This window comes from Lycorma delicatula, chromosome 7 (genome assembly GCF_047948215.1).
Source record: "Lycorma delicatula isolate Av1 chromosome 7, ASM4794821v1, whole genome shotgun sequence".
Taxonomy (NCBI): domain Eukaryota; kingdom Metazoa; phylum Arthropoda; class Insecta; order Hemiptera; family Fulgoridae; genus Lycorma; species Lycorma delicatula.
In genome coordinates this window covers 57,605,301-57,632,229 of record NC_134461.1, presented here as the reverse complement: position 1 = coordinate 57,632,229, position 26,929 = coordinate 57,605,301, and the positions used below count along the sequence as shown (strand labels likewise).

The 26,929-nt window shown below is 28.6% G+C and overlaps 2 protein-coding genes and 1 long non-coding RNA gene across 6 annotated transcripts in view; 1 reads left to right on the top strand and 2 right to left on the bottom strand.

Moving 5' to 3' along the window:
- Window positions 1–26,929, bottom strand: part of LOC142327534 (uncharacterized) — a 45,241-nt gene that overhangs the window by 8,259 nt on the left and 10,053 nt on the right. The window lies entirely within an intron of this gene.
- Window positions 6,912–26,536, bottom strand: LOC142327535 (uncharacterized). 2 transcript variants are annotated; one of them, XM_075370677.1, is made up of 2 exons: window positions 26,294–26,536; window positions 6,912–8,443 (listed from the first exon to the last, which is right to left on the bottom strand). In XM_075370677.1, the coding sequence occupies exons 1-2, from the start codon at window positions 26,303–26,305 to the stop codon at window positions 7,289–7,291; spliced, it is 1,167 nt and encodes a 388-aa protein (XP_075226792.1). In that variant the 5' UTR covers window positions 26,306–26,536; the 3' UTR covers window positions 6,912–7,288. The 2 variants fall into 2 exon arrangements, with proteins under 2 accessions (XP_075226792.1, XP_075226791.1); XM_075370676.1 differs by lacking the exon at window positions 26,294–26,536 and adding an exon at window positions 12,339–12,492.
- LOC142327997 (uncharacterized) lies at window positions 17,027–24,933 on the top strand. The gene is made up of 3 exons (XR_012757146.1): window positions 17,027–17,152; window positions 18,006–18,054; window positions 24,249–24,933. It is a non-coding gene; the product is annotated as an uncharacterized LOC142327997 (long non-coding RNA).

The following is a 26,929-nucleotide window of genomic DNA, read 5'->3' as shown; positions in this document are numbered from 1 at the left end:
GTTTTTTCAACTTTTTACTTCTAAAGTGTTGTAAATATGTACATTCATAAATTAACCTTTTTTAATATGAAAACAAAATGAAAAAACAATAACCGATTTAAGGAAAAAACATTTACTTAAAAATATTTGAAAAGTAAAGCAAGTTCATTTCAATACTTTATTAAAATTCGATATTTAGAATTCAGCATCAAATTAAAACGATTACTTTAATTTGGCTTTGATTTCAAAAAGTAATTTTTTCTTTGTGAATTAAAGTCGCGTTTATGTTTTTTTTGTTTTTTTTTTGAGTTTAGATCATTTCAACTTTTTACATTTATTTTTCATTTAAAATATGACAGCATACAAATAATCACTGCCAGTAAGTGGAATAGCCGTTTCTTAGAAAAAAAGGCGAGAAACGTGCTCCTTGATAAAAATAAAAAAAAGGGATGCAAACAATATAAAGAATTAACATCAAGTGTGAGCTTAGGCATTCTGTTACGCGGAATTATGTATTTGTTAACTTATTTTTATATGATTATAAAAGAAATATTTCAAATTATATTTAAATCAATTTTTTACAATTTGTCGACAAAAGTTTTCCAGTAATGATCAAGTGAGTACTTTAAATATCTAAAAAGACTTAGAATATAGACTTAGTACTTAGTACTAATATAAGACTTAGACTTAGTACTTATATAAGACTTAGTACTTTAAATATATTAAAAGAGTACTTTAAATATCAGTATGGTATCAGGTTGAGTATCGCATTATTTTAAAATTTACCACGACAAATGTAAATTAATTGACAATTAACAGATGAAATTATTAAAATTAAGCAATTTTGAAAACAAGATAATAGAAAAACTGTTTTAAAATCATGTACCTAATTATTATTATTATTATTTTTTTTAAACAACCAGATAAGTTGTCTGTAAGAAACCGATTACTGGACTAATAAGATATTTCCCTCAATAAAATAAAATAAAAATATCATAATTGTTGGTATATTTTGGTGAAAAAGTGTATAGAATTCGAACATACATAAAAAATAATTTTTTAAACTGAGAATATTTTCCTTTTTGAATTCGAACAAACAGGGGAGAAAAAATAAGTTTTTGGCAATACAGGAAAAATATAATAGGTTTTACAGTCTTTCTTCTTTTTTTTTTTTGTTTAGTCTTCGGACCACCGTAAGGTATTATGTTAAAGAAGGAATGAGGAGGATATGTATAAATGTAAATGAAGTATAGTCTTGTACAGTCTCAGGTCGACCGTTCCTGAGATGTGTGATTAATTGAAACCCAACCGCCAAAGAATACAGGTATCCACGATCTAATATTCAAATCCGTATAAAAGTAGAATGCCTTTTCCAGGATTTGAACCTTAGAACTCTCGGCTTCGAAATCAGCTGATTTGCAATGACGAGTTCACCACTAGACCATCCCGGTGAGTTAATAGGTCGTATAGTAAGACGATCTTTAATATAATTTGATAACGGAAGGAAGTGTAGAGGGATGAAAACTCTTAACGGAAGACAAAGGATTAAGAACACAAAACTAAGGCTGCTTTCATACACACCGGTTTATCTGGTCGGTTGCTGTAGGGTGCAACCGACCGAAGTATACATGCCCGCATGTGTACACGTTAAGCGTTTACAATACCGATTCGGTTGTCTCCCGATTCTACACCCGAGAAAACCGGCAAAATCTTAATTTTCCTCCGGCCGTCGGTCGTAATACTGGTTTCATTCAAGTTAAATGTGTTGTTTCCGTGCTATTTCCGTCATATATTCCAGTTTAAAAGCAAGCGGATTCAACGGAAATTAAATATATTATGAAAGATCCTTTCGAAACAGAAATCACGTAAGATTCGAATTTTCAAACGTGTTCCATGTGAAAAGTATAGACCATCCAAAATCTTAATTTTTCTGATTGCAAGGGGTGGTAATCTAGTTAGAAACAGCAACTACATATTAAAAAAATGATTGTAAATATGTATTTATTTACAAAAACTGTTTTCAAAGTTAAATTAACATATCTATATCCTGTAAAATATTACTTTCCTTTCTATTTAACAGCTATAGCTATATAGAAGGGAAAGGTGATCGGTCAAAATTGGGCATATCCGGTTTTCACCGAATCTTGACGAATTGATCCCTAAGGACCCCAGAAAACCGAAAAATTCCATCGAATTTCCGCGACATAATGTGCATTCGTACTTACGTATGTATGTTGGTGTGTAAATCGCCTTTATCTCCCGAACTATTTGATCAATTTTCACCAAACTTTGCTATAATATTTCTATAGTAGGGATATTGAAGCTATTAAATTTTCAATTCAAAAGGTCAGGGGGTGGGGGGATACAGGGAAAAACTAAATCGTCTCCAGATTTTGCATAATCAAGGTTATATTTTTTTTTGATAATTTTGTGAGTACTAATGAACAACTTTTGTAAAAGTAATTTTTTGCTAAATTTCACTCCCACCCATAATAATGGTTTTAATTTTGAAGAGTTATAGAAGGCAATATGAAGGGATAATTTTCGTTGCATTTTTTAAAAATATTTTTGTGAAGAATTATAAAAAAAAATCTTTTGTGTAAAAATGTTTTTTTCTAAATTGCATCCCCACTCCAAAAACTAGTATTAATTTTGAAGCGTTGTAGATGGCAGTACAGTGGGTCTTTTTCTCTTTGGGATTTACAAATTTGTCCCCCATCAAAGTGGGGGTCTTAACCCAATCACCCCCCCTTACACACTTCACATCCTACTTAGCGGCCTGCTGTAGTCGTCTGCTATGTTTTGACGTCACAGGTGAGCAGTAGAATTAAATAAATAAATAATATATAAAATTATAAAATTTATTTAAAGTGGCCACTAGTACCGCCACACCCGCGAGAATGAAATATGGTATGCGCGCGTGATTTAGTGTTACAATCACATTGAATTAAATAAACAAAATATATTGTATTTAAATAAAATGATAAATATTTTAAATTAAGTTGTGTGTGTATGAGTGTGTCAGCCGTGCATCAGAAAAAAGCCGCATGACGGGAAAGTCCTAGAACTGTGTTGCCAGCTTTCTCCTTACTTTTTTCTTGTTAAAACATTCAGTATAGTAAAATATTTTTTAGATTAAGATTATTTGACAGGAATGTTTGAAATGTATTCACAAAATTAATAATTTTAATTATATTGCTTTTCAAGGAAAATGAATGAGCCATTTTAACTTCTAGTGTGCTATAGATTAGGTAAATTCATAAATAAAGGTTTTTTAATATGAAAACAATATGAAAAATGTAAAATGACTTTTGCAGCTTTCTGAAAAATGATAATTTTACAGACATACCAGTTTTATACAAAGCTATCGAATTTATAAATACTTCTTGGTACATTTATTTCATTTTTAAGTCAAAATATGATAGCTATATAACTCCATTGGTGGTATACAATTTATAATCTTCGTTCCGGTCTTTCAGATGATCATGTAATTCGTCAAACGATGATAATTGTGTCCATACAAAGAGATGTAAAAGTTGCGCTTATCAAAATTAAAGTGTCTATAAATAGTAGTATAGTTGAAAAAGTTCTTTCGGCTACCGCAAGATAGCACCATGGTATTAACAACAACCTAGACGCCATTGTGATGTGTATCGATAACACGACGCTTGCATTAGTGCTTTATTTATTGTTTGGTAAACGTGTCGTTTTCCCAGGAACAATGAGTTTTCATTGTTGAACATTATTTTTACAGTCGTTCTTATGTACGTATTGTATACGAATTTCGTGGGAAATATTCGATGTGGGAGTGCCTATCAATGCGACCATAACGAGATTAATCGCCCGTTTTAGGGAATGCGAATCAATTATAGACGAGAATCGGGAGACCGGCCATTTTGACTAATGCTAAAGTAGCTGAAGTCAAGAAAGTGATGCAGCGTTCGCCTTCAAAAAGATTGAGAAGACTATCAACGCACTCTCAGATTTCATATGGAAGTGCTCAGAGAGGGATGAAGCAGTTACCCTTTCGTGTGCATCATTTTGGCAGTGTTCAGGAATTGATGGAGCCGGATAAAGAAAAACGCGTAAATATTCTACTTGGTTTTTTGGTCATTTGGTGACAATCATGGAATTGCAGAGCTTGACCGTGTTTTATTCATTGATGAGGCGTGGTTTCACCCTAGTGGCTATGTTAACAGTCAAAACAGTAGAATTTGGTCAACTGAATATCCACATATGTTACATGAAAACTCCCTGTACTAACAGAAAATGGGAATGTGGTATGCCGTATTACGTCGTCGAACATTGCCCCATTTTCTTTGAAAGTACATTAAACCGTGTTATGTACAAAGACATAATTACACAGTTTATTGCGCTTCTTGAAGATGGTGAACGTGACTGTTGGTTCCAGCAGGACAGTACCACACGCATCTAATGAAATCATACATCTCTTGCGCGAGTTTTTTTGGTGAGCGTATAATCTCCACTGAAAGATTATGGCTCCCACTTTCACTCGATTTTACGTACCCAGATTTCTTCCTGTGGGGTTATCTAAAAGCAAAGATGTATAAAAACAGGCCACACACACTGATGAAGTAACTAAATATGAACATAACAATGGAGATTAACAACATCAGTGCTCCACAAAGTGGTCTCAAAAAGGGTATGTACATGCATTACTGAACGGGGTAGCCATTTTGAGCATATGTTGTGAAAATAAATAAATCTTTAAATATTATTACTTAATGTCTAATTTTTTGTATTACGTTGTTGTGTGCGACTTTTGGACCTTTCTTTATTATATTAACCCTTTATTATCACCATTTTCGGGCCGATATAACGACAACAAAGCAGGAAAGGATTCATTAACAGCGACACTAGGATTTTTATTTCTGCCTCCCTTATCGCCGGATGAAAAATTTAGTCCCGGTGAACAAAGCTTATACTGTAGGTGATTGGTGTATTGAAGTGGATTAAACTCCTTGATCCGGTGAGTAGGTCAATAGATTGGGGAACTTTTGGTTTCATGTTGTACAACAGGTCTCGTTTTCAACCCCCTCTTAGGGCCTGACATAGCACGTTAGATCATATTAAAATGCACGTACAAGTTCTTCAGACCATCTCAGGATGCTTTATTCGTTAGAATAAATAATTGACGAAGGAGGTAGAAAATGAAATGAGATCAAAATGATTAGCTCTAGTTCACCAACTAAGTGAAGTGACTGATAATAAAAAAAAAGTATCTGACAAGTACTACTATTAGTTTATGGTAATTTATTTATCGGAACTTACAAACATATATATATTTAAGCTAAGGCGGGAGAAAAATATTTTTCCGCCTTGCCTAACATTATTTACAGAGGGGGAAAAATATCGTGTCCTTTTTACTCATAAATATCCTTTTATAAAAATCATTATCCAATCTGCGTTTGTGAGTCATTTGCGTGTTCATGATTGTGTAATTTTATTTTTACTTGTAGATTTAATTTTATAAATTTAAATAATTCCATTATACTTTAGGAGATTAGAATCGTGTTATGTAATTTAAATATGCTTTTTACATTAATGTAAATGAATGATTAATTAAAATATTGATCAAAAATGTCTATTTCGTCCATAATCGATTTAATTTCTATCAGCAGCTATAGTTAGCTATGTCAATTTATTTAATTATTTACATATGATATGTTTGTTACGAATTTCTTTTTATAATTAAAATGTTTGATGAAATGTTTTTATTATATGTAGTCTATATAAATTTATCGAATGGATAAAGCATATAATAATTTGTAACGTAAATTAATATTAAATATTTTTATTTAAAACTTTTATTTAAATTTAAAGGAATTTAAAATATATATAAATATTTACATCTTTTTCTACTTCCTTGTACGAAATATAGAAAGTATTATGATAACGAAAAATGGTTTTCAGATTTCAACGGAAATATCCATTTTGACTAGTTGAAACTAGTCAAAATGAAGTACTAGTACGTCAACGTCACGTTACCGTACGTGACGTCTGTACGGTAAAATCAAAAACGATTAGCCCTAGAATGTTGAAATTATGGATTTGGAACTCTAGTGTAACATCTTATTATGCAACTCCCCTTTTGATTGCAATCCACTGAATCAAAAATGTCCAAAAAACCTAGAATCCCCAAAAGAAATTGGATTTTCGACTTTTTCTTAACTGCAGTAATAAGCCCTCATTGAGAGTTTTTGAGCGATATATTATAAGGGGTACTTATTTTCATTGGTTCCAGAGTTATAGCCAAATAAAATAATAATTAATGAAATGTGGATCTTACAAGAGGAAGGCAAATCTTCTTTTAAAAATTTAAATATATTAATTTATTAATAATTATTAACCTCTGATTGTAAAACCATTTTTACGATAAATAATAATTCAATAAAGCTATTAATAAAATAAAATGTTATGTACATGTAATTTAATAGGGGTACAAGGAAGTGATGTATGAGTCCACATCAGATTTTTATAAATAAAAATTGAATTCTTTAAAATCGATTTTTTCCATTATATTATATTTCATTCTTTTTAAATAAAAAATAAATTTTGTTTTAATATTAATCTAAATTAATTTTATATTGTATTTAATTGTTGATAATTATTATGTAATTATAGAAAATGTTCTCCTGTGTATCTACGATTAGGGTTTGTTTCAAATGAATTGCAGTGATATTTATTATACCGTGCTAAGTAATATGATAGGAAATATTATGTTATATAAGTCAAAGTGAGAATAATATATGTTGCGAAAGATAACTGGCTAGTCGTTGGGACTTATATTTTACATATCGATTTAAATTTCATGGTGAAACCATCGGCTAAGGAATTGTACCAAAGATCATGTTGACTGAAATTGTACCAAAGATCATGTTGACTGAAAAAATGTGAGAGATAAGAACAGATTAAAAATTAAAAGATTTAATTGTCATTACAAAAATATTTTTTACAATTAAAATTTTAAATGTACAATAAAGCTTGTTCTTTTTTTAACATTATAATTTAAAACAAAGGTTGTGTAATTTTTAAATTTAATTTTTTTAAATACTGAACATTTATTACTGTATTAGGTTATTTATAAAGATTTTCACGTTTACGTTTACATTTGTAAAAACATATTCATTCGACGATTAAGATGCAGTTAAAAACATATTATTACATGAAAATAATAAAAAAATATTTTATAAAAATTTGATTGTATTAAAATTGAAAAAAAGGTTAAGTCTTTAATGAGAAATAATTTTTTTGTTTTCTAATTTTCCTATCTTTAAGAATGAATTATTCAGCAAGTTTCACCTGAAGAAAGGTTTTCTCCAGTAATTTTTTTCTTTATTATAACCTTGAGTTTGCTTTCATCTCCAAAAAATGTTTGCCATATTTTTTTCCACCAGCGTTTTGGTAAAGAAACAGTATCTTCAGATGAATCACAAGAACATTTGTTTATTGTGATTTCTAATGGATTTCCTATTGTAGGTTTATTGGTTTCGTCTAATCTTGAATCATGAAAAGTATCTAATATTTCTTCTTCCTCTTCTTTAACTTTTTTTTCTTCTACGAGTTCTACTTCTGGTTTTGGTTTATAAGGAAGTAACTGGGGTGAACTTTCTGCTGCTATTTCTATATCTCCTTTTAATTGTCCATTATGGTTGGGTAATTCGTTAAATGTATTATCCTTTATATAATCCTTTTTTGAATTTCCTAACGAAAGGTCAGGTACTCCGTGATATTCCTCGTTTGTTGTTTCGGTTTTATGATTGTGTGTAGGTAATTTAGGAGAAATTTCTGATTTTATTTCAGAATCTCCTGTTTCTTGTATATTGTTGGAATATCCAGTAGATTCTAATTTTTCTTTGTCATCCTTTATTCCAGCTTCATAAGCACCTGATTCTTTTGATTTCTTTTCTTTCTCGTGTTCATTAAGCGCTAATTTATTTTCTTGCTTTTGAACAGGTGATTTTTTTACAGTTTTTGATGGTTTAAAGTCTTCAGTTAATTGTTTTACTGTATTTTCAGTTAAAGGTAATTTATATTCAATGTCTTTTATTTCATTTTTGGAAATGAATGATTGTTTTGAATTATCTGAGAATATTCCAAAGTTTTCGTCTTGTTTGTTTTTTGTAGCTGCCCCAAACACTGAATTATCCTCCGGAGCTCCTGTTTCGGGAATTGATGTTACTTTTAAATTTTCTAATTTAGCTACATTTTTATTACCAGTTTCATTTTCTAATTTAGTTTCAAATTCTTTATTTGTTGAATGATCTTTTTCCTCATAATTTTCCACGTTTCCTTTTGATGCAATGTCAATGTCTGCGTTTGTGTTAGAAAGTAATGATGTTGGTGATGAGCCTAGAGGCAGATCGGTTGCTACTGATGCTTCAGATCCGGCTTGACCTTCTGTTTTTACTACTTTATTTGTGGTAACAACAATAAAGAATATCTGCAATTCAAAGAAATATCTTATGTCCTTTAATTTTAATAATTCTTAAAAAACTACTGTAATTATGAAAAATAAATCTAAACCTATTTGAATAACTCTGTTTACCAGATGCACTGTTTTTTTTCTATTACTATTTTGGAAAAATTATAATATTGCTTATATTAATGGTCTTTGGTAATAAAATAACAGATTTATAAAATATGTAAGTGATTCATATGAAAATGTCGAAATGTATCTATGTACCTATCGATCTGAAAGGTAATTACCGGAGGCTAAACAGGAAAAAGAAAAGAAAGGCTTTTTGCTAGTGAGAAGTCAGTTTCTACGACTCATTCCAGTTATCATAGAAATTCTTATTAATATAATTTCTTACTATTTGCTGTAGCTTAAATTTAATTTAGGAAGAAAATTGTTTTCTTTTTACACAACTATAACAGAATATACTATGAAAATATGATAGCCACTATGCACAATAGTAAAAAGATAAACGGATGAGAATGGTGTAGAAATAAAACACACTGTTCCCTGTTATGTAGATGAGAAATAATGTAATAGTGTATGAAATTTAACTTCGTGTTAAACTCAATTGACATTCAATTTTAACTAAAACTAATGTTGTAATGATGTGGAATGTTTTCTTCATCTCATTTTAGGGAATAAATTGTAAAGGAAATAGATACGTTGGTTTAACAAATGCATCAAACTACATACTTTACACTTTTGTTTCGAACTGATGGATACAAGCCGTTCCAGCACGGTTATTAATTAAAACCGTTCCTTAACTGTCTGTAAATTGTTAAACCCTCTCACTGCGTACAACCAGGCGTCAGCAGCCATAAGGATAAGAATTGAGTACTATTAATAATATTAATGCTTATCTTATACGTAATGTCACAACAATACATCATACTATAGCCTTATAATTTATTAATATTACGCTAAACATTTTTAGTGAGGTTAGATTAGTAATCGAGTAGTGTTTTTGTTTAAATCAGTTCCTAACATAAGTGGTTTGCACTTAATCATTTCGTGATTTTTAAACCATTTTTTAAAAAAAATTTTCCAATTTATTCTTAATTCAGAATCCTTAGAATTTACTTCTTTTTAACATTTATGCTAGGAAAGGAACAGACGAAAAGCCAGACTTAGGGAGAATATAAATACACAATTATTCCCCAATTTACATTGCGTACTGTAGAACAATGTATGGGATAATTCGATTTACTACACACATACAGGTTTTTAACTGTACGTTCCCATGAGTCAGCGAATTCGGTTACTTGCTGCTATCGTGACAATTGCTTTCAAATACTCCTGGACATGCTAATCTTATTCATTTGGAAGCAAAGTATCGTAGAGTCAGCCATCCCTGAAATAAAGATTTCATTCCTAGATGTAGGATATATTAATTTTTGTGGTATAAAGTAATAGAAATATCGTATGTGTACGCCATTTCTGTCTCAAAACAAAGAGGAACTGCTCCATCAATTGATTGATTAGAAAAACTCTCAATAAAGTTTCAAAATTAATGAATTGAAAAACGTAGTTATAATTCATGTTCGCAGGTGAAAAAATGTAATTATATAAAGAATTGATTCAATTAAAAATAAAATCGTTAGAGAATAAAAGAATAGTAAGACGTTAGTGGTTAAATATTTGAAATCGCGTTTACGACCTGAAACATGCGAACGGCATGTTAAAAGATTTGTTAGAAAATCATTTAGATATTAAGTACTCATTAATTTAGTAATGCGTTTAATAGTACTTATTTCTTTCTTTTTTCTGTTTATCCTCCGGTAATTACCTTTCAGATAATACTTCAGAGGATGAATGAGGATGATATGTATGAGTGTAGATGAAGTGTAGTTTTGTACAGTCTCAGTTCGACCATTCCTGAGATGTGTGATTAATTGAAACCCAACCACCAAAGAACACTAATAGTATAGTATCTATTTGGTATCGCATTAACCAACCTACTAATTTTCATATCTCGATAACTTGGATCTTCCGATGACTTCGGTATTTTTTTGTGTGTTAAATTGTTTCCAAGAGATATTCTAATCTTTGTACTCGTCCATCTGCATCAAGGAGTTAGTCGTTAGGTGTTTTAAAACCTTAATGAAGTCGATAAACTTTTATAACCAGAAAGCTTCATAATCTGGAAATTACTTGAGAAATAGAGAGGATTTCTCAACTTAACCAAAAAATATCTTTGTGAATGTGATCTATCCATGATCCTTTTGAAATTGTTTTTGGCAATTGTTTCTCAGTAAGTTACCTAGAGATTATTATAATTTCTTTTATGTGTGAACGGATCGAGGCGTCATCTTGTAAAACATTTGGGTATTACCTCAGGTTCTTCCCCCAACTTGAAACATTTGTCAAAATTTCTGGTTAGGAAACTAATTTCGGTTAGCCTAAGAATGGTAATCGATTGTGTTTTGATTACATTATGCTGTAGCGGCTTAAAAAAGAAGCAGGCAAGATAAATTTAACTTCTAGCCAGTCTTTTAATAATATATATCTAGTAGTTGAATTACCAGGATTTTCCCGGTTTATTAGCTTTTTTATTTTTGAGAGAAGCGCACATTTCATATTGTCTTGCTACACTTATCAGAAAGAAGATCCTGATTCTTTAAAGTTTAAAATTAAGTAAATTATAATAAGTTTATAATAAGTAAATTTTAGTTTAAAATTACTTGATTTATGTGCTTGATATTTTTTCAAAAATATCAATCAATATCAATATTTCCTTTGTGGGAAAAAATCCGTTTCATCATCCAATGGTCGAAGCCTCGTTTTAAAATCTGAGATACATTTTCCTACAAATATTATAAATTTCTATGGATTTTGGTTTTGTATTGCTATGCTAACGTTGTCGTTAGAAAAAGTCCTAACGAGTAAATAAAAATATAATATATATCTAGTAGTTGAATTACCAGGATTTTCCCGGTTTATTAGCTTTTTTATTTTTGAGAGAAGCGCACATTTCATATTATCTTGCTACACTTATCAGAAAGAAGATCCTGATTCTTTAAAGTTTAAAATTAAGTAAATTATAATAAGTTTATAATAAGTAAATTTTAGTTTAAAATTACTTGATTTATGTGCTTGATATTTTTTCAAAAATATCAATCAATATCAATATTTCCTTTGTGGGAAAAACTCCGTTTCATCATCCAATGGTCGAAGCCTCGTTTTAAAATCTGAGATACATTTTCCTACAAATATTATAAATTTCTATGGATTTTGGTTTTGTATTGCTATGCTAACGTTGTCGTTAGAAAAAGTCCTAACGAGTAAATAAAAAAAAACTTATTCAAAATGAATGCTTAAAGTTATATTTTCCTTTAAACCGTTTCACTCCTCGTCCTTAATTGATATTTTTACAAACAATAAACTTACAAAAATCGATATAATGGGTTAATTTTCTTTATTTTTAATAAAAATTGTAATATTGATTGAAAAATGTATTTTCAATGCAATACATGTGATTTAATTTAATTTGGTATATTCTTTTTACGTGAAAGAAATTTAAACTAAAATTCAGTAAAATACTTTTATTAATTACTAACTAATAACTAATAAGTTTTATTAATTAATTACTAATAATTTAACAATAATTAAAGGACGAATTTAAACAATAATTAATTGGGAACTGCACTAATTATGACATTTCTTTTAAGTACTTTTAGTACTAATTAAAACTGTAATTTCATTTAAATTATGCATTGTATCTCTAATAAATATTACTAAAATACGTAAAAATTAAAATTTTTTAGCGTATTTTAGTAAAATAAAAACACTTAATCGAAACTGATGTTTTTCTACAATTCCCCACTTTCTCCGAAAATTAGTTCCTGATTTTACGTGCATATATAATTCTTTTACTTACCGTTAACAGATGACACAAATGCATTTTTCTTTATTATTTACTACACAAGTTATTAAAGCTTTTTATAGTAATGAAGAACAATAGGTAATAAATATGTTTACATAAAAGTAAAAAAATATGTTCATAAACAATGCTTGGTGAAAGATTATAATAATATCTTCTTCATTAAATACGAGTTTAATTTAATTTCTTGTGATTAACACTTAATGGAATATGATCCAGGATTGTTTTATTATGTATTAATTTTTTTATTACTGTTATTTATTACCTGATTAGTAAATATAAGACTTCTGAACTCTTTTGTAGTTATAGTGTAAACATTACGTGAAACAGCTGATTATAATTAATTATTCACTGCTGTACAAATTAAATCATTCCATTTACGTCTATATTATATTTATATACTTTTTATTATAGTATATGTATATAATAAATTAGAATATTTATTGTACGATGCACAATTTTCATTGAATAAGCGCAACGTTAATAAAAATAATTTATGCTCTTTTTTTGTAATAGTATCTGTAAGTTTGTTTAAACAATTCGATGTGGATACCACATGACTTTTTTGTACGCTTATTATATTTTACACATACACATTTAAAAAAAATGAAAAGTACATAAAATTTTATTTCATTAATAACTGATTATATTTTTTCGTATTTTTTTTATTGTTATTATTGAATTATTATTTATCGTAATTTTTTTTTTTTACAATCAGCGGTTATCAATTGTTAATAAATCAATATATTTAAATTTAAAAAAAAAAGGAGATGAAGTCTGATTCAAACCGATATACCTTCCCCTTGTAAGATCCAAATATTTCACTAATAAAAATTATATTTGGCTATAGCTCTGGACCCAGTGAAAATAAGTACTACTTATATTTGTCAGAATTTCATTTAGATACCATTAAAAACCTCTCAATGAGGGCTTATTAAGTTAAGAAAAAGTCCAAAATCAAAATTTTTGTTTGGATTTTTGGTTTATTGGACACTTTTGGTTCAGTCCATTGAAATCAAAAGGGCAGGTGTATAATTGGATGTTAAAACAGTCCTAAATCCACAATTTCAAAATTCTACGGCTAATCGTTTTTGAGTTTTGCGAGATACATACGTACGTCATGCCGAAACTACTCAAAGTGGGTTCAGGGATGGTCAAACTCGATATTTCCATTGAAATCTGAAATTTTTCGCGATTACAATAATCACAATAAATGCAACAGAGAACATCATTGATTTGTACACTAGACTTATAGTAATACATTTTTAAACACTTTTGTAGGTGAAAATCGAATTACTTATCTACAAAGCAGTTTTCAAAACAAAAATATTGGTTAGCTACAATAATGTTTTAATTTTGCATCTTATTTATATTTGTTGAATCCTCAGTTTAATTATAATTTTTAGTTAAATTAGTGAAAATTTTCAATCGGGAAAATTTTTTAAAAATCATTGCAGAAATATTAATTTTATGTAATTATATTATTAAAAAGACTATTATTAATAGAAAGGTATCATTTTTATTCGAATGTATTTATTGTATGTACCCAATCTAACGACTTTGAAGCTTCTTTCTTTATTTTGTAGAAGACGGTTCTTTCCCGTGTTTTTTTCTCAGATAACTTACACGGAAGGTTTTTGAAACCATAAATTCATAATTTACCTGGACAAGCAGAAATCTATTTATTTTTTTGATTACCATTAAATTGTAATGAATTGGTGGGATCAGCCTAATGTATTTCCGATGTATAAAGTATATTTTCACGGATGTATTAATTACTTATAGTTTGTTGGAAAACGTTTCCGTAAAAAGTAGTTATACGCTATAATAATTTGAATGAATGTACCTGTATAAACATAGGTGAAGTAATAAATATATTTATCTCAAATTCCAGAGAACCTTAACTTATGCGCAGTAGTAGTCTATTTACGTTGTTTCTCTGTATCCTTTGTTATTAATAATCTTGGTTTCGAATTTCTAAAATCTGATATTATTATTATTATATTGTTTCATTTTTTTTTTTTTTTTTACATAGATAAGCATATTTGAAACAATGTGTAATAATAATAAATTCAAAAATCCCATTAAAAAAATTGGTGTTACATAACTCTCGGGCTTCGTCTTTACAGATTTTTATTTCAAATTCGTCATATGGTTTTTAAATAAGTGCGTTTGAAAAGTTCAGCGAGATTTAGAATTATGTGGTACATTCTTTTCTTTCGGCGTTAGGTTGGTTGCCGTGTGGGTTCGTTGGGCGTTGCTCAGCAATAAACCAAGACGTCAGTTGTTGAGTTGCGATTGAACGTCCATCGTTTCTTGTTGTTTCGTTTATCGAAGTTGCGAGAAAGATGGTAGTTCTTTCGGTATAGAAACGCATTTTTCTCGTTGAACGCGTGTTTAGTGAAAATGACAAGTATACTGATTTAGTTAAGCACAAGTTTTCTGAAAAGTTTCTAAATATTTCTGTTCCTCACTGCAATGCAGTTCGCACTCTTATCGAAAAATTTCGAGTAATAGGCTATGTTGATAGACGCTGAGCGAAGTGGAAGACCACCTAAACAAAAAGAAACAGAAGCTGCTTAATATTTCGGATGCTATGGCTGAAAAACGCCATCAAAATCAATGATTAAGTTAGCACAGCAGTAAGATATCGGCAGCAGTAAAAATAAATGATACGTATGCAATGCGTTCATTTTGGAGGAGATCATTTTCAACACCTTTTGTAAACTATTCCAGTTATTTCAATGTCAGTGTCTATAAAATAATGAAGTAAAAATGCAAAGTAATAAGAAAGTTTCGACATTACACTTCCGTAATTCCAGTTCACAGCCACTTTCTGAACGCTCTGTATTAATGACTTTGCTATTATTATTTAAAACCTACCAAATCAATTATAAAATGTAAACTAAAAAACGGGTTTAGAAATCCATTTCAGATATGAATGTAAAACGATCTAAGAAAATGAGTTTTGAAATCGGTTTGTATAGGATATTTCTAAAGGTTCTGACAATATTTCACTAGAGGGCACTGAATATTGTAATGTTTACCTTAACTAAAAAATTAATATCTTTTATACGATTGCCTTGTAAGGAAATATTTCAATTAAATTCCTCTTTTTAATATAAAATTTGTTTAATGACATTAGAAGAAAATTAATAATACAGAATGTCCATAAAGTCTTTCTATGATTACAAAAATTTATTACAAAAAAATATTACAGTTACTGCTAAGCGGTTTGTAGTAAAAGAAAGAAAAAATTAAAAATTTTTTTATATTGGTTTTTTGCAGGTAGAGGCAGAATATAGGGCACTGTGATATTTTTTTATAAAATGGAACCAATCCAGGAGAAAGCGCAATGTGTGTTGTGGTATTACGAGTGAAAATCATCGATTACTGCGCAGCGAAATTTTAGAAAGGAATAGGGACGACCAGTACCTGACAACAAGAGTATAGTTGTGCGGTATGCAAAGTTTACGGATAGTGAAAGTGTAGTTGACCTCCCGCGAACAGGGCGGCCATCCGTTAGTGAAGAGAAGGTTGAAGTTGTGCAACAAGAATTTCTGACATAGCCCTTCCAAATCTACCCTCGTCGCTTTCCAAATCTCCTGCATCTCGTGAACTTGAAATTCCCGGTCAACAATGCACAATATTTTACACAAGAAACTAAGGTTGCACGCGTATAAAGTTCAAATATTGCAACATCTACAGTGAGATGACGGCCCTCGCCGTCATCTACCGTTGCTTTTGCGACCGAGATTTTGTAACGGATTGATAACGACAATGAGTACCTGCAGCGTGAGTGTTTTTGAGACGAGTCTACTTTTTACACCTCAGGGAAAGTAAATAGGCATAATATGAGAATATGTGGATCAAAAAATCCGTATTAGGGAAAAAATCAGAGATTCCCGTAAAGTGAATGTGTGGTGCGGTTTGATCCACAACAGAATCATTGATCCCTTCTTTTTCATTGAGTAATCAATTACAGCTAACATTTACCGGGTTATGCTGCAACACTTTGCTACACCTCAACTAAATGACTTGCAACCTAGGGTGGTTTTTCAGCAGGATGGTGCACCACCACATTGGGATTTACTAGTTCGAGATTTTCTGAGTGAGTGTATCATTTCATGCCACAGCACGTAGTTAACTCCGAAAAAGTAAAAATAGAAAAAAGTCTTTTACAATTTTTCATTAAACATTATATCCAGTATGAGAGAAAGAGAAGAGAACTTGCGTATACATACATAAAATTAATATAGTGCAATTTTTTTGAACATTTTAAAAACTTTTAAATTTAAATTACAGTTTGTTAAATAAAAATATTGCAGAGTGTACCTGTGATTTTTTTTTTTGTATTTATGGACATTTAAATTTAACAGTGAAAAATATTTATAATTATTTTGCATAGTAATTTCATTTTATGTTGTAATGTTAAAAAATAAAAAATACGTGTAATTCCAGACCAGGCGTGGCATTCTATACTCTAAAAAATTTCTATACCATATTCTCAAGCACATGATTAAAAATTACTGAATTAATTATCTAAAAAAATAATAATGCCTTAATGTATAATAAAAAATTGAAGAAATATAAAAAATATGAAACATAATAAAAAATTGATTGCTGTTTTGGTATCATTAATATTTTTTTTTTTTTTTTACTTTAAAAAATTACAGAGCGCTAAACGTTAATTGAGATAAAATTGAGAAAGAAAAAATTTATTCAGCTTTTATTAGAAAATAAAAAGTTTAATACCAGATGAACATTTCTAATGTCAAATAATCATCATGAGATAGAGAGAACTAACAAAAGTAATTATAAATATAAAAACTTAAATTTTACTTCGCAATTTTTTCATTTGGCTCTCCATCCGTAGATTTTATGATTCTTAATAATATTTCACGCTGTTTTTCTACTATCTTTTTAATGTAGCAACTATGGTAATCGCTCTTACATTAAAAATAAGATTGCAATGGAAGTTTTCCACTGTTAGTAATCAAGTTTTTCAAAATGGTTGATAATTTTTTTCATCTAATACTCTTCTGATGATTTCCTGTGTAATTTATTTATTTACCATTACAACAGGTACTTGATCGATAAAATATGGATGATAGGTGAAATTTATAGTACGTGAAAAATGCCGAGATCTAGATTTGAATTCATAATCTTCAAACGAAAAAGAGGCTTATCTATCCCAAGATTTGTTATAATAAGTTACATCGGTTGAAAACATTTTATAGCTTATATGTCAACTGTCTTTTCGTTTTATTCATATTTTTTTAATAAATCTTACTGGATATAACAAAAATCTTTATTAAACATTCATTTTGAACAGGAATATATACACATATTACATTTTACATAGATACATATTACATACATTTTACATACATTTTACATATTACATTTTACATATTACATATTACATATTACATAGTTGCTATTCATGACATTGTGCTGATGTACATTCCCGTTCAAAATTATTTAATATCGTTATTTCAGCCCACAGTTTATATTATCGCGTGTATAAGCCAATGTAATATAGTGAAAAATAAAATTTTTAAATTAATTTCATAAGTTATTTTATTGTGCTAAAATAAATATTTCCTGAATTTGTAACTTTTCGATGACAGTATTAATTTTTCTTTATTTTTTCTTTTTCAGGTGAATACCAGATTATATTATATTTTTAAAACAAAATAATTTTTTATAAGTAAGTAAAATATATAGCTATATAGACTTTTAATTTAATCTAATTATTATTTCTTGATTTAAGTTTAAAGTTTCCGATTATATATATATATATATATATTTAATATATCTCGTTTCCATACCCATTATAAAGGACGTGTTTTTTTTTGTTAGTATGCCATTAACTGCTTTAATTTGAAATTTTGCTAGTTTTATAGTTGGCGAACAATATTTATTTCATCATGTTATTATCAATTGATGTTTCAATTTAATTTTCTAATTTTGATGCACATCCTGTATTCGTTGAATGATGATTTCTCTCATTATTTTCCGTAGTTCTTTATTTAAAACAGATTGCGAATACATTTTAAAATTTATCTTTGGCTCAGTGATTCTTAAAGTGCATAATATCGCTCCTTTCGAGATCTTGAAGACGCAGTGAAAGATTTGGAAAGACAAGTCTGTGATTATGGAGATTTTTGTACTATTTGAAATAAAACATTTTTCAAAGTTAAATTTCGTAAAAGAAATTTATTACAATTTTTTCACGAAAAAAAACCGTTTCTTGTAATTATACGTTATGTAGTTTTTAAGAAAAATGTAAAAACATTAGCGAATAGTTTTACATAATCGTAGAAAATCTCCATTAATAAATAGTTATGTATAAATATAATTCTTTTATGCAATTTTTACCTCGGATTAAAAATATATTCTTTTATGCAATTTTTACCTCGGATTAAAAATATATTCTTAAGTAATAATTTTTTTAGAACTAAGTACTGTTGTATAACATTATTGAGATATTTTCTAAAATTAGGATTCAGTTGGAACCGGTTTGACAATCATTGTCAAGCAGTTTACTGTCATTTCTTAAATAACAACTGATAGTTTCGAAATTTTTTTTACGGAATTTTTTTTGTATTTTTTATATAATTTTATGTATAATAAATATGTTGGTTTAAATTATTGATTTCTAACAGAAATACTTTTGATGTTAAATTTGCGTAATTGCATTTAAATCTTTCTTGCTGTTCTACTCGTTATACCCTTCCGTCTGCGGTGTGCTTTACGCCGATTAGTAGAGTGCTTGTTTAATTCATCCACCTTTTGTCTGATTTTGATTTTTTTACGTTAAAATTTTATGTTATTTTATTGAAAATTGCGTAATTTAAAAAAAAGTAATCATTTACTGTCCTTTATATTTGAATATTGCTTGATATTCATTTTTTGGTTCCATCAATGTTTGTCCGTTATTGATTTATTTTAGTACTGTTCAATTAACATTAGATTGACGAAAATTCTTCAGCTTTTTATTACATAAATTACTTCTATTTAATTATAAATTGTATAACTCTCCTTATTTTCAGTGTAACAATAATTTAAATAAGCTATGCCTCTGTTATTTAATTACAATTAGGGCTTATACATGACAGTTTTCTTAAAAATACATATTACTGTTATGTTGTATTTAATCTTCCACAGAAAGTCAGTTTTATAAACAGAGAAAATTGTATTTCTTGTTTCTATTCATTTTTCGTAACAATTTGGAGTAATATTTTGGGGAAATTCTACAAACGCTAAAATTTTATTTTGTTAGCAGAAACGGATCTTTCTGGTAGTGGTCCCATAAACGTCAACGAGAATTCTATAAATCCCCTTTTAAAGATGATTAGATTTTATTCCATGTACTGAAACCAAAATTTACAATCTACAATGAAATTAATTTTTTGGGTTCCTTCACTGGTAATAATTGAAAAAAAAAGAAGAAAATACAGTGGTTCAGTACAGCGATGATACAGTGGTTCAAAAGTCTGATAGGTAAAAACAAGTGTGATAGTAAAGTAGCTTGAAGTAAACGGGATTGAGGGTTTGCAATTACGAAAGAACTTGAACAGTTCTTTTATAACTAAAATGGCGAGGATAAGTGCTCCCCTTCCAAGTAACACCCCCACGTATACGCAATCGCAGAAACAAATTAATTTGCGGGCTGATCGCTCTTTATTTAATTCTTATTTAATAATACGACTTTGCGAGACATGTGCGAGTGAGGTAGTTGTCTAAAAATAAGAGGAAAAGAAATATTTTGAGTCCCAGAAACGGACAGGAGGGATAAGTTATCGTTAGATGTTTAAAAATTCTCATTAATCTTCCATTTCCTCCATTACAAGATCACTGAGACAGCTGTCTTCGCACCAAACCCTTTTTCCTGCTTTAGTAAACTACGAGTGGACTTTGAAATACTTCCTAAATAATGAATTTTGTTCGTATCATACATTTATTAGAAACATCATTAAATTTGTTAAAAAACAAGCTTGCTCATTGATATTTCTTCCGTCTAGTTTGTATTTCTTAATTGCATATCAAGTAGAGTAGTATGTGTAGAAATATAAGAAATACTTCTTAATGTATGCTGCTGCCAGAAGATGTCCGTTTAAACACAAAAAATTTGTCGTTCCATCTTTTTGTCAATACGGTGTAATTTGTTTTACTATAATACGTTCATTTTGCTTTCAATTAAAATGTGTTGCAGACAAATAAAAATTCGGTAGGTTAAAGAAACAAAGAACTTCATTAACAAAATTCCAGTCAATTTTTTTCCATTTTTGTTCTACCTAGATTTCTTCTTTCTCAATTATGCACCAAAGGTAAAATATTGACTAGAAATTTGCGTCCAAATAAATGCAGTAGCCACATTATGAATTTCATTAGCTTTATTAAGATATTACTTCAATAACTATAATAAAAAAATCTTTCTTTTATGTTTTAGTTTCATGCGAATAATTTTTGTTATTGAAATTTAATTATAAACTAATATACGTGCAAATAAATTTACTAAACAACAAATCTTTCTTAAAATCGCATTAGTCTACAGAATTTTATTGGTATTTGAATTTTTTTAAGGATTTTGTAACTTAGATACACATTTTGCAACAATTTTAGGTCTAGGAAGCAGTAAAACTTACATTTAAGAGTCAAGCTTTTTGCTTTTGTAAATATTTCCTTGTTTACATAATTCCACTGTAGATATGTATACTTAGGGATAATAAATTTCAAAGATTTGCAGGAAGGAATATTGAATCAAATTATCTTACTGCTCTACTGCAAACAATTGCCAGAAATTATTTATCTCATATTTGTTAAAAAATACCCTTAAAATTTTCTCAAATTTTTTCTGGTTAACTTTATTCTATCGGTATTTAATACAGTACTATTCCGCTAGTATAATGCTATCTTTGTCCGATTAAACTGATATTTCACGATATATATACACACAGAGTATACCTAAAATGGGCTTGCTACACATTTTCGGATTCTAGATTTAAAAATGAACAAAAATCTCATATGAAAAAAATGTAGATTTCCTCTTTGTGTCCTCTTCTTGTATTTATTAATGATAAATGTATATATATATATATATATATATATATATATATATATATATATACATGGTCGGCGGCCGACCATCAACCAACTTATGACAGAAAGTTTTGACATAATTTTCTGCCAGATTTCAACTCTCCATCGATTAAATAAAGTACCTTATTTCTTCTGTTATTTATTGACTATTTTACTAACAACTTTGTTTGTTTGTTTTTACTTTCTTGTACGAAGCAAGGGAAGAATTCTGATCGCGAAAAACTACGGTTTTCAGATTTCAATATTCATTAGATCAGATTGTAATATCCATTTTGACCATCCCCGAATCCATTTTGACTAGTTTCGATGTGACGTCTGTACGTACGTATGTACGAATGCATCTCCCATAACTTATAAATGATTAGCCGTAGGATGTTGAAATTTTGGATTTGGTAATGTAACATCTAGTTGTGCATCTCCCCTATGGATTGTAATCGACTGGACCAAAAGTGTCCAAAAAAAGGTTAAAATACAAAAAAAAAAAATTGTATTTTTGACTTTTTCTTTACTGCACTAATAAGCCTTCATTGAGAGCTTTTCAACGATATGTCATAAGTCGTACTTCTCGTTGGTTCCGAGTTTATGCAAATAAAATTGTAATTAATGACATTTTTGGATCTTACAAGGGGATGGCACATCCGTTTGAATCCTACTTCATCTCCTTTTTAATTTTTTTATTTTTATTTAAATGTATTGATTTATTAATCTCTGATTGTAAAAAAAAATTACAATAAATAATAATTCAATAACAAGTTATTAATGAAATAAAATTTTATGTACTTTTCATTTAAAAATGTGTATATATAATTTAGTAGGCGTTCAAGGAAGTCATGTGGTGTCCAAGTCAGATTCTTTTAAATAAATATTGTTAATACTATAATTAGTTTTAATATAAGTAATAATTTTATCAAGATAAAATAAAAAAAATTATCTGAGATAATCCAACAATCATGTTTTCAAAATAACAATAATAAAGATAATTAACTTTTATTTTAAAATTGCAATAATTATTCTGATTGTTGTAAACGTCAGTCGACGGATATATTTAAAGGACCTCCGTTAGAAATTATACAAATTTACTTTTCATCTGAGATACATTCTTACCCCCTCAGTAATTCCTGGAGTATTTCTTGTTTGATTAAATACATCCTAGATCTCAGATTTAGGTCCTCAGTACTGAAGACTAGTGAAAGTAAACGATATCTTTTAAATGATCCCAAAGGTCAAGAGAGTTTAAGTCGGTTGATCTAGCAAGCCACGTTACTGGCCCACTGCGACATATGACATATCCATTTTTCAGGAAAAGTTTCATGCAGGTCATCTGTTTCAACGGACTGAAATGAGCTGGAACACCGTCATAATTAAATCTCATACCTACCTTCCAGAGATAGGTTCTCCCAACAAATCTGGAAGATTTTCTATCAAAAAATGGTTCCAATTTAGACGATTTGGTAGAACCACAGGACTCAATAGGTAGTGTTAGTTAACAATACCTGCCCATATATTTAGGGAAAATCGTTATTGATGGCTGCTCTGATAAAAAATGTTAGGATTCTGCTTACTTCAGATCTGTTGGTTATGAATCTGAAACAAGCTTCATCCGTGAATTGAATGCTCGTATAGAAGAAGGGTTCTTTTTATAAAGATTATAAAAGAACCAGTTATACATAGATAGAGGAAGAGATGAAATCTTACAGAAAATTATGTCATACATTTTCTGTCATAAGATGATAATTTGTCAATCGATTTTCAAAGTTTAAGGTGTGATTTTGTTTACAGTATCAGCTTAACATTTTTTGCAAATAAAAACGTAATGTGATACAATTAAGCATAACCGAGATATAAAGAGTTGAAAAATTGATATGGCCGCCATTTTGAATTTTGTGAACTTTTTTACGCAGTATTTTTTATTTATTAAAACACGTTGGTATAAATAAATGTTTATACCAAATATTATTGCGATTCCTCAATCCGATTTTGGGATATAAATTTTTCATTAATGAGCGCAGAATGGCGGACAGAAGAAAAACGAAGGAGAAATCGGATTTTTTGGTCATTTTAACACATGGAATCCGAAAATGTATACCAGACTACTATTTTTGGTACATTCTTTATTATGTATATTATATATTTGGTGAAATTGATTTTGTGAAGACTGTTTATAATATACGTGAACTTTTAACATTTAAATATGGGAAAATGAAATTTAGCACTACGATCTAGCTTTCGGTATGAGATCGTCACACCAAAAATATCCAGGCGATCCGTAGGGCAACTTAATTTTAAATGGAAGAGGGAGGGTTTTGATTTATTCATTATTTTAAAAGCCATTTGGAAAAAAAAATTATATAAAACAGTTTGGACTAAACAGTACTAACCATTTTACACCGTTTTAACTTTTTTACAGTATCTTTTAATTAATTGCTCTTAAATAACTGCTCAACACAAACAAAACACCCCTACTCAGAAAAAAAAAAATATTTTGTTATAAGACATCAACTATTAATGGTGTGCTGTAGGTCTTCTTTGAAACTAGCAGGGAAAAATAATAACTGGAAATCATTGTAGTTATGGTTGTCATAGCCAGAAGTATATTCATATTTTTTATTTTTCATTGCTCTTTAAACTGTTGAATCACAACTTACCTTTTCATTTTAAAATTTGTGTCCCTTATTGGTAAATGTAATAATGTAAATACTTATTACCTTATGTAAATACAGTAATAGTAAAATTTTATAACTGTTTGGCATTTCGTCGTAATAAATTCTTAATTTAATTTTAATTTCTAATTTTGTTTAGATGTATTCCAACACGATAAATAGTGACGGTTTAATACTAAAGCGATACTTTCTTTAAAAAACTAAATAAAAAAACGTTGAGTAGTAGCTGGGGAAATACAGAGAGGGATATTCAATGATAAAAGAAGAAAAAGTCATCCAAACAAGGTAGTCGATAAAAGCATAGAAAAACTTTGACCTATCAACCTCAACTAGTATGAAGAGTAAACATAAATAAGTTTTTTAATATTGCCTCATGAACTTTCTTCTCATATCGTTCGAAATTGTTTCCCTCTTGCCCACTTGGAAATTCAACTTTTATTATAGCTGGATTTAATTTTATTTTTTAAGAAAAATATGGTATTGTTCTAAAATAATTATTTTTTTTTTTAATATTTAACTCTAGAGGAATTAAAATACAATTTTTATGTAAATTTAAAATATTTTTTATTTAATAAGCAGCATAGTAATTAATTTTTAACATTATTTGTTTTACTTTATTGTAACTGAACATAATAGTTTCATTTGAATTTAAAAAAAAAAAACTTTATTGACACAAACATGAGAATATCTTCGTGAATTAATCCTCAAGTTGAGGTCGTAGTGATTTCATGTAATTTTCAGCTAATTTTTTAGATATATAGAGCTCTGGCACGTGTTAAACTTTTTAATTCAATAAAATTTTATTAATATTTATAAATTTTTAAAATAATAAAATTTTTTTATATCTAATATAAAAAATAAAAAAGTAACCAAATAGAAATAAAAAAAAAATTACAAAAATATATTTGATTACATATAAGAAATTATTTTTAAAAAAATCTTTTATTTAACTAATATTAATATTAACATTAATAAAAAAAAGGAAACAAATTAGAAAAACCCTCTAAAAAGTAAAAAATAAGAATTAAATCAAATTCTGAATTTTCAACAAAAAAATACAATATATTAACAAATATAAAAATGAACTGATATGTAAAAAATAATTTATATAAATATCTAATAAATAAAAATAAATAAATGTAATAATTATTATATTTTAAAATTAAAAGTAATGAAAATATTTAGTTAAATAAAAGCGTGGTGCGTGATGGTGGTGGGTGGAGTGCGGGTGGTTCATATACAAATTCTAACACCGTAGTATTATATTGTCATCGAAGTTACATACGTGTACCAAATTTCATTGATTTTCATACGATAGATCAAAAGATATAGCAGTTGCAAGATTTGATTATAACTAAAGAAACTTAAATAAAAGCTTATAAAAAATAAAAATGAAACTTGGCAAATGTTAGATTCCATCATAAAAAAGAGCTAAATTCTTCGACAATCTTATGAGAGGTGTATGATAACAGAATTACAAAAAATACATTTACAAAAAAAAATTCAATGGACCACGAAACATCACGAAAGAAATTTTCATTTTTTGTGAGTCTTCAGGGAGGCTCTGAATAGTAAATTTCATTTAATTAAGAGCTTTGAATAGTAATTATCCTATATATTATTGGGTTTCAATGAACCATACGTCTCAGAAATGATTTACCAGTGACTGTACAAGACTACACTTCATTTACACTCATACATATAATCCTCATTCATCCTCTGAAGTAATCCTGACGGTGGATCCGGAGGCTAAACAGAAAAAGTAAAAGAAAGGAAAGGAAACTTACAAAAAAAAGAAATGTATGCAAAATGTTTCTTTACGTGGTACTCAGTTCGCGTAACTTAGGGGGTATGGGGAATTATTACATTTTTTTCATAATCCTTGTCATTATTAAAATTTTTATTAAGACTTTGAAAAAGCCTTATATTTTTTTATAGGAACTGTTAAAAGCTACATAAATATCTTATACATATGTAATATATTATCATAATATATAATGTATTATTTTCTACATAAATATCTTATCTACTGACGTAGAGAATAAATAATAAAGAATATATATATTAAATTTTTATAGTATGGAACACACACACACACACACACACACACACACACATATATATATATATATGAACTTTTTTTATATTTTTTTACCAAGAACACAATTTTAATTATTGTCTTACCGTATTTCTCATAGGAATTTTCCTAATTTCGCCGCCATCAATGAATCATCATCATCTGACAACTAGTCTGAAGTCTGTTCAGGAATAGATTTAGACAGGGTAACAAGCCAATTTGCTTGCGTGCTTCTTGAAAATAAATAATATTGTAGTGTGATGTTATGTTTTTTGTGCTACTACGTAAGATTGACGAAACGTAGTAGTGGATATTTTCATTCCCTTATGTTGCTGATACATTGATGCAGCGAAACATATAGGAAATTCCAGTAACTAATGTAGGGTAAGACGATAATTAGAACTGTTATTTGTGTTTTTATAAAAAAAAATAATTGTGTTTGCGCGCGCGCGCGGGTGTGTGTATGTGTGTGTGTGTGTGTGTGTGTGAGCAGTAAGTAAATTATATATTTATGCATTGATACATAGTATATGTTATAATATCTTAACACCTGAATAAATGTCATAAAGCAATTTTATTGTGTTTCCTTCGTAAAAATATTTACGTTTCAATTGCAACAATATACCGCTTGTATATTTATAGAAAAAGTAAAGTTATACATTTATTTGATGCATTCAAATAAATATTAATTTATTGGTGTTTTCTCTTGTATTGTAACGAACTAATTAATTTATTACTACTTT

Coding starts and splice junctions, on each gene's coding strand:
- LOC142327535 (XM_075370676.1), bottom strand. CDS start 12,362: ATGCATTTGTGTCATCTGTTAACG. Junction 8,444..12,338: donor ATTTGTGTCATCTGTTAACG/GTAAGTAAAAGA, acceptor TTTGAATTGCAG/ATATTCTTTATTGTTGTTAC.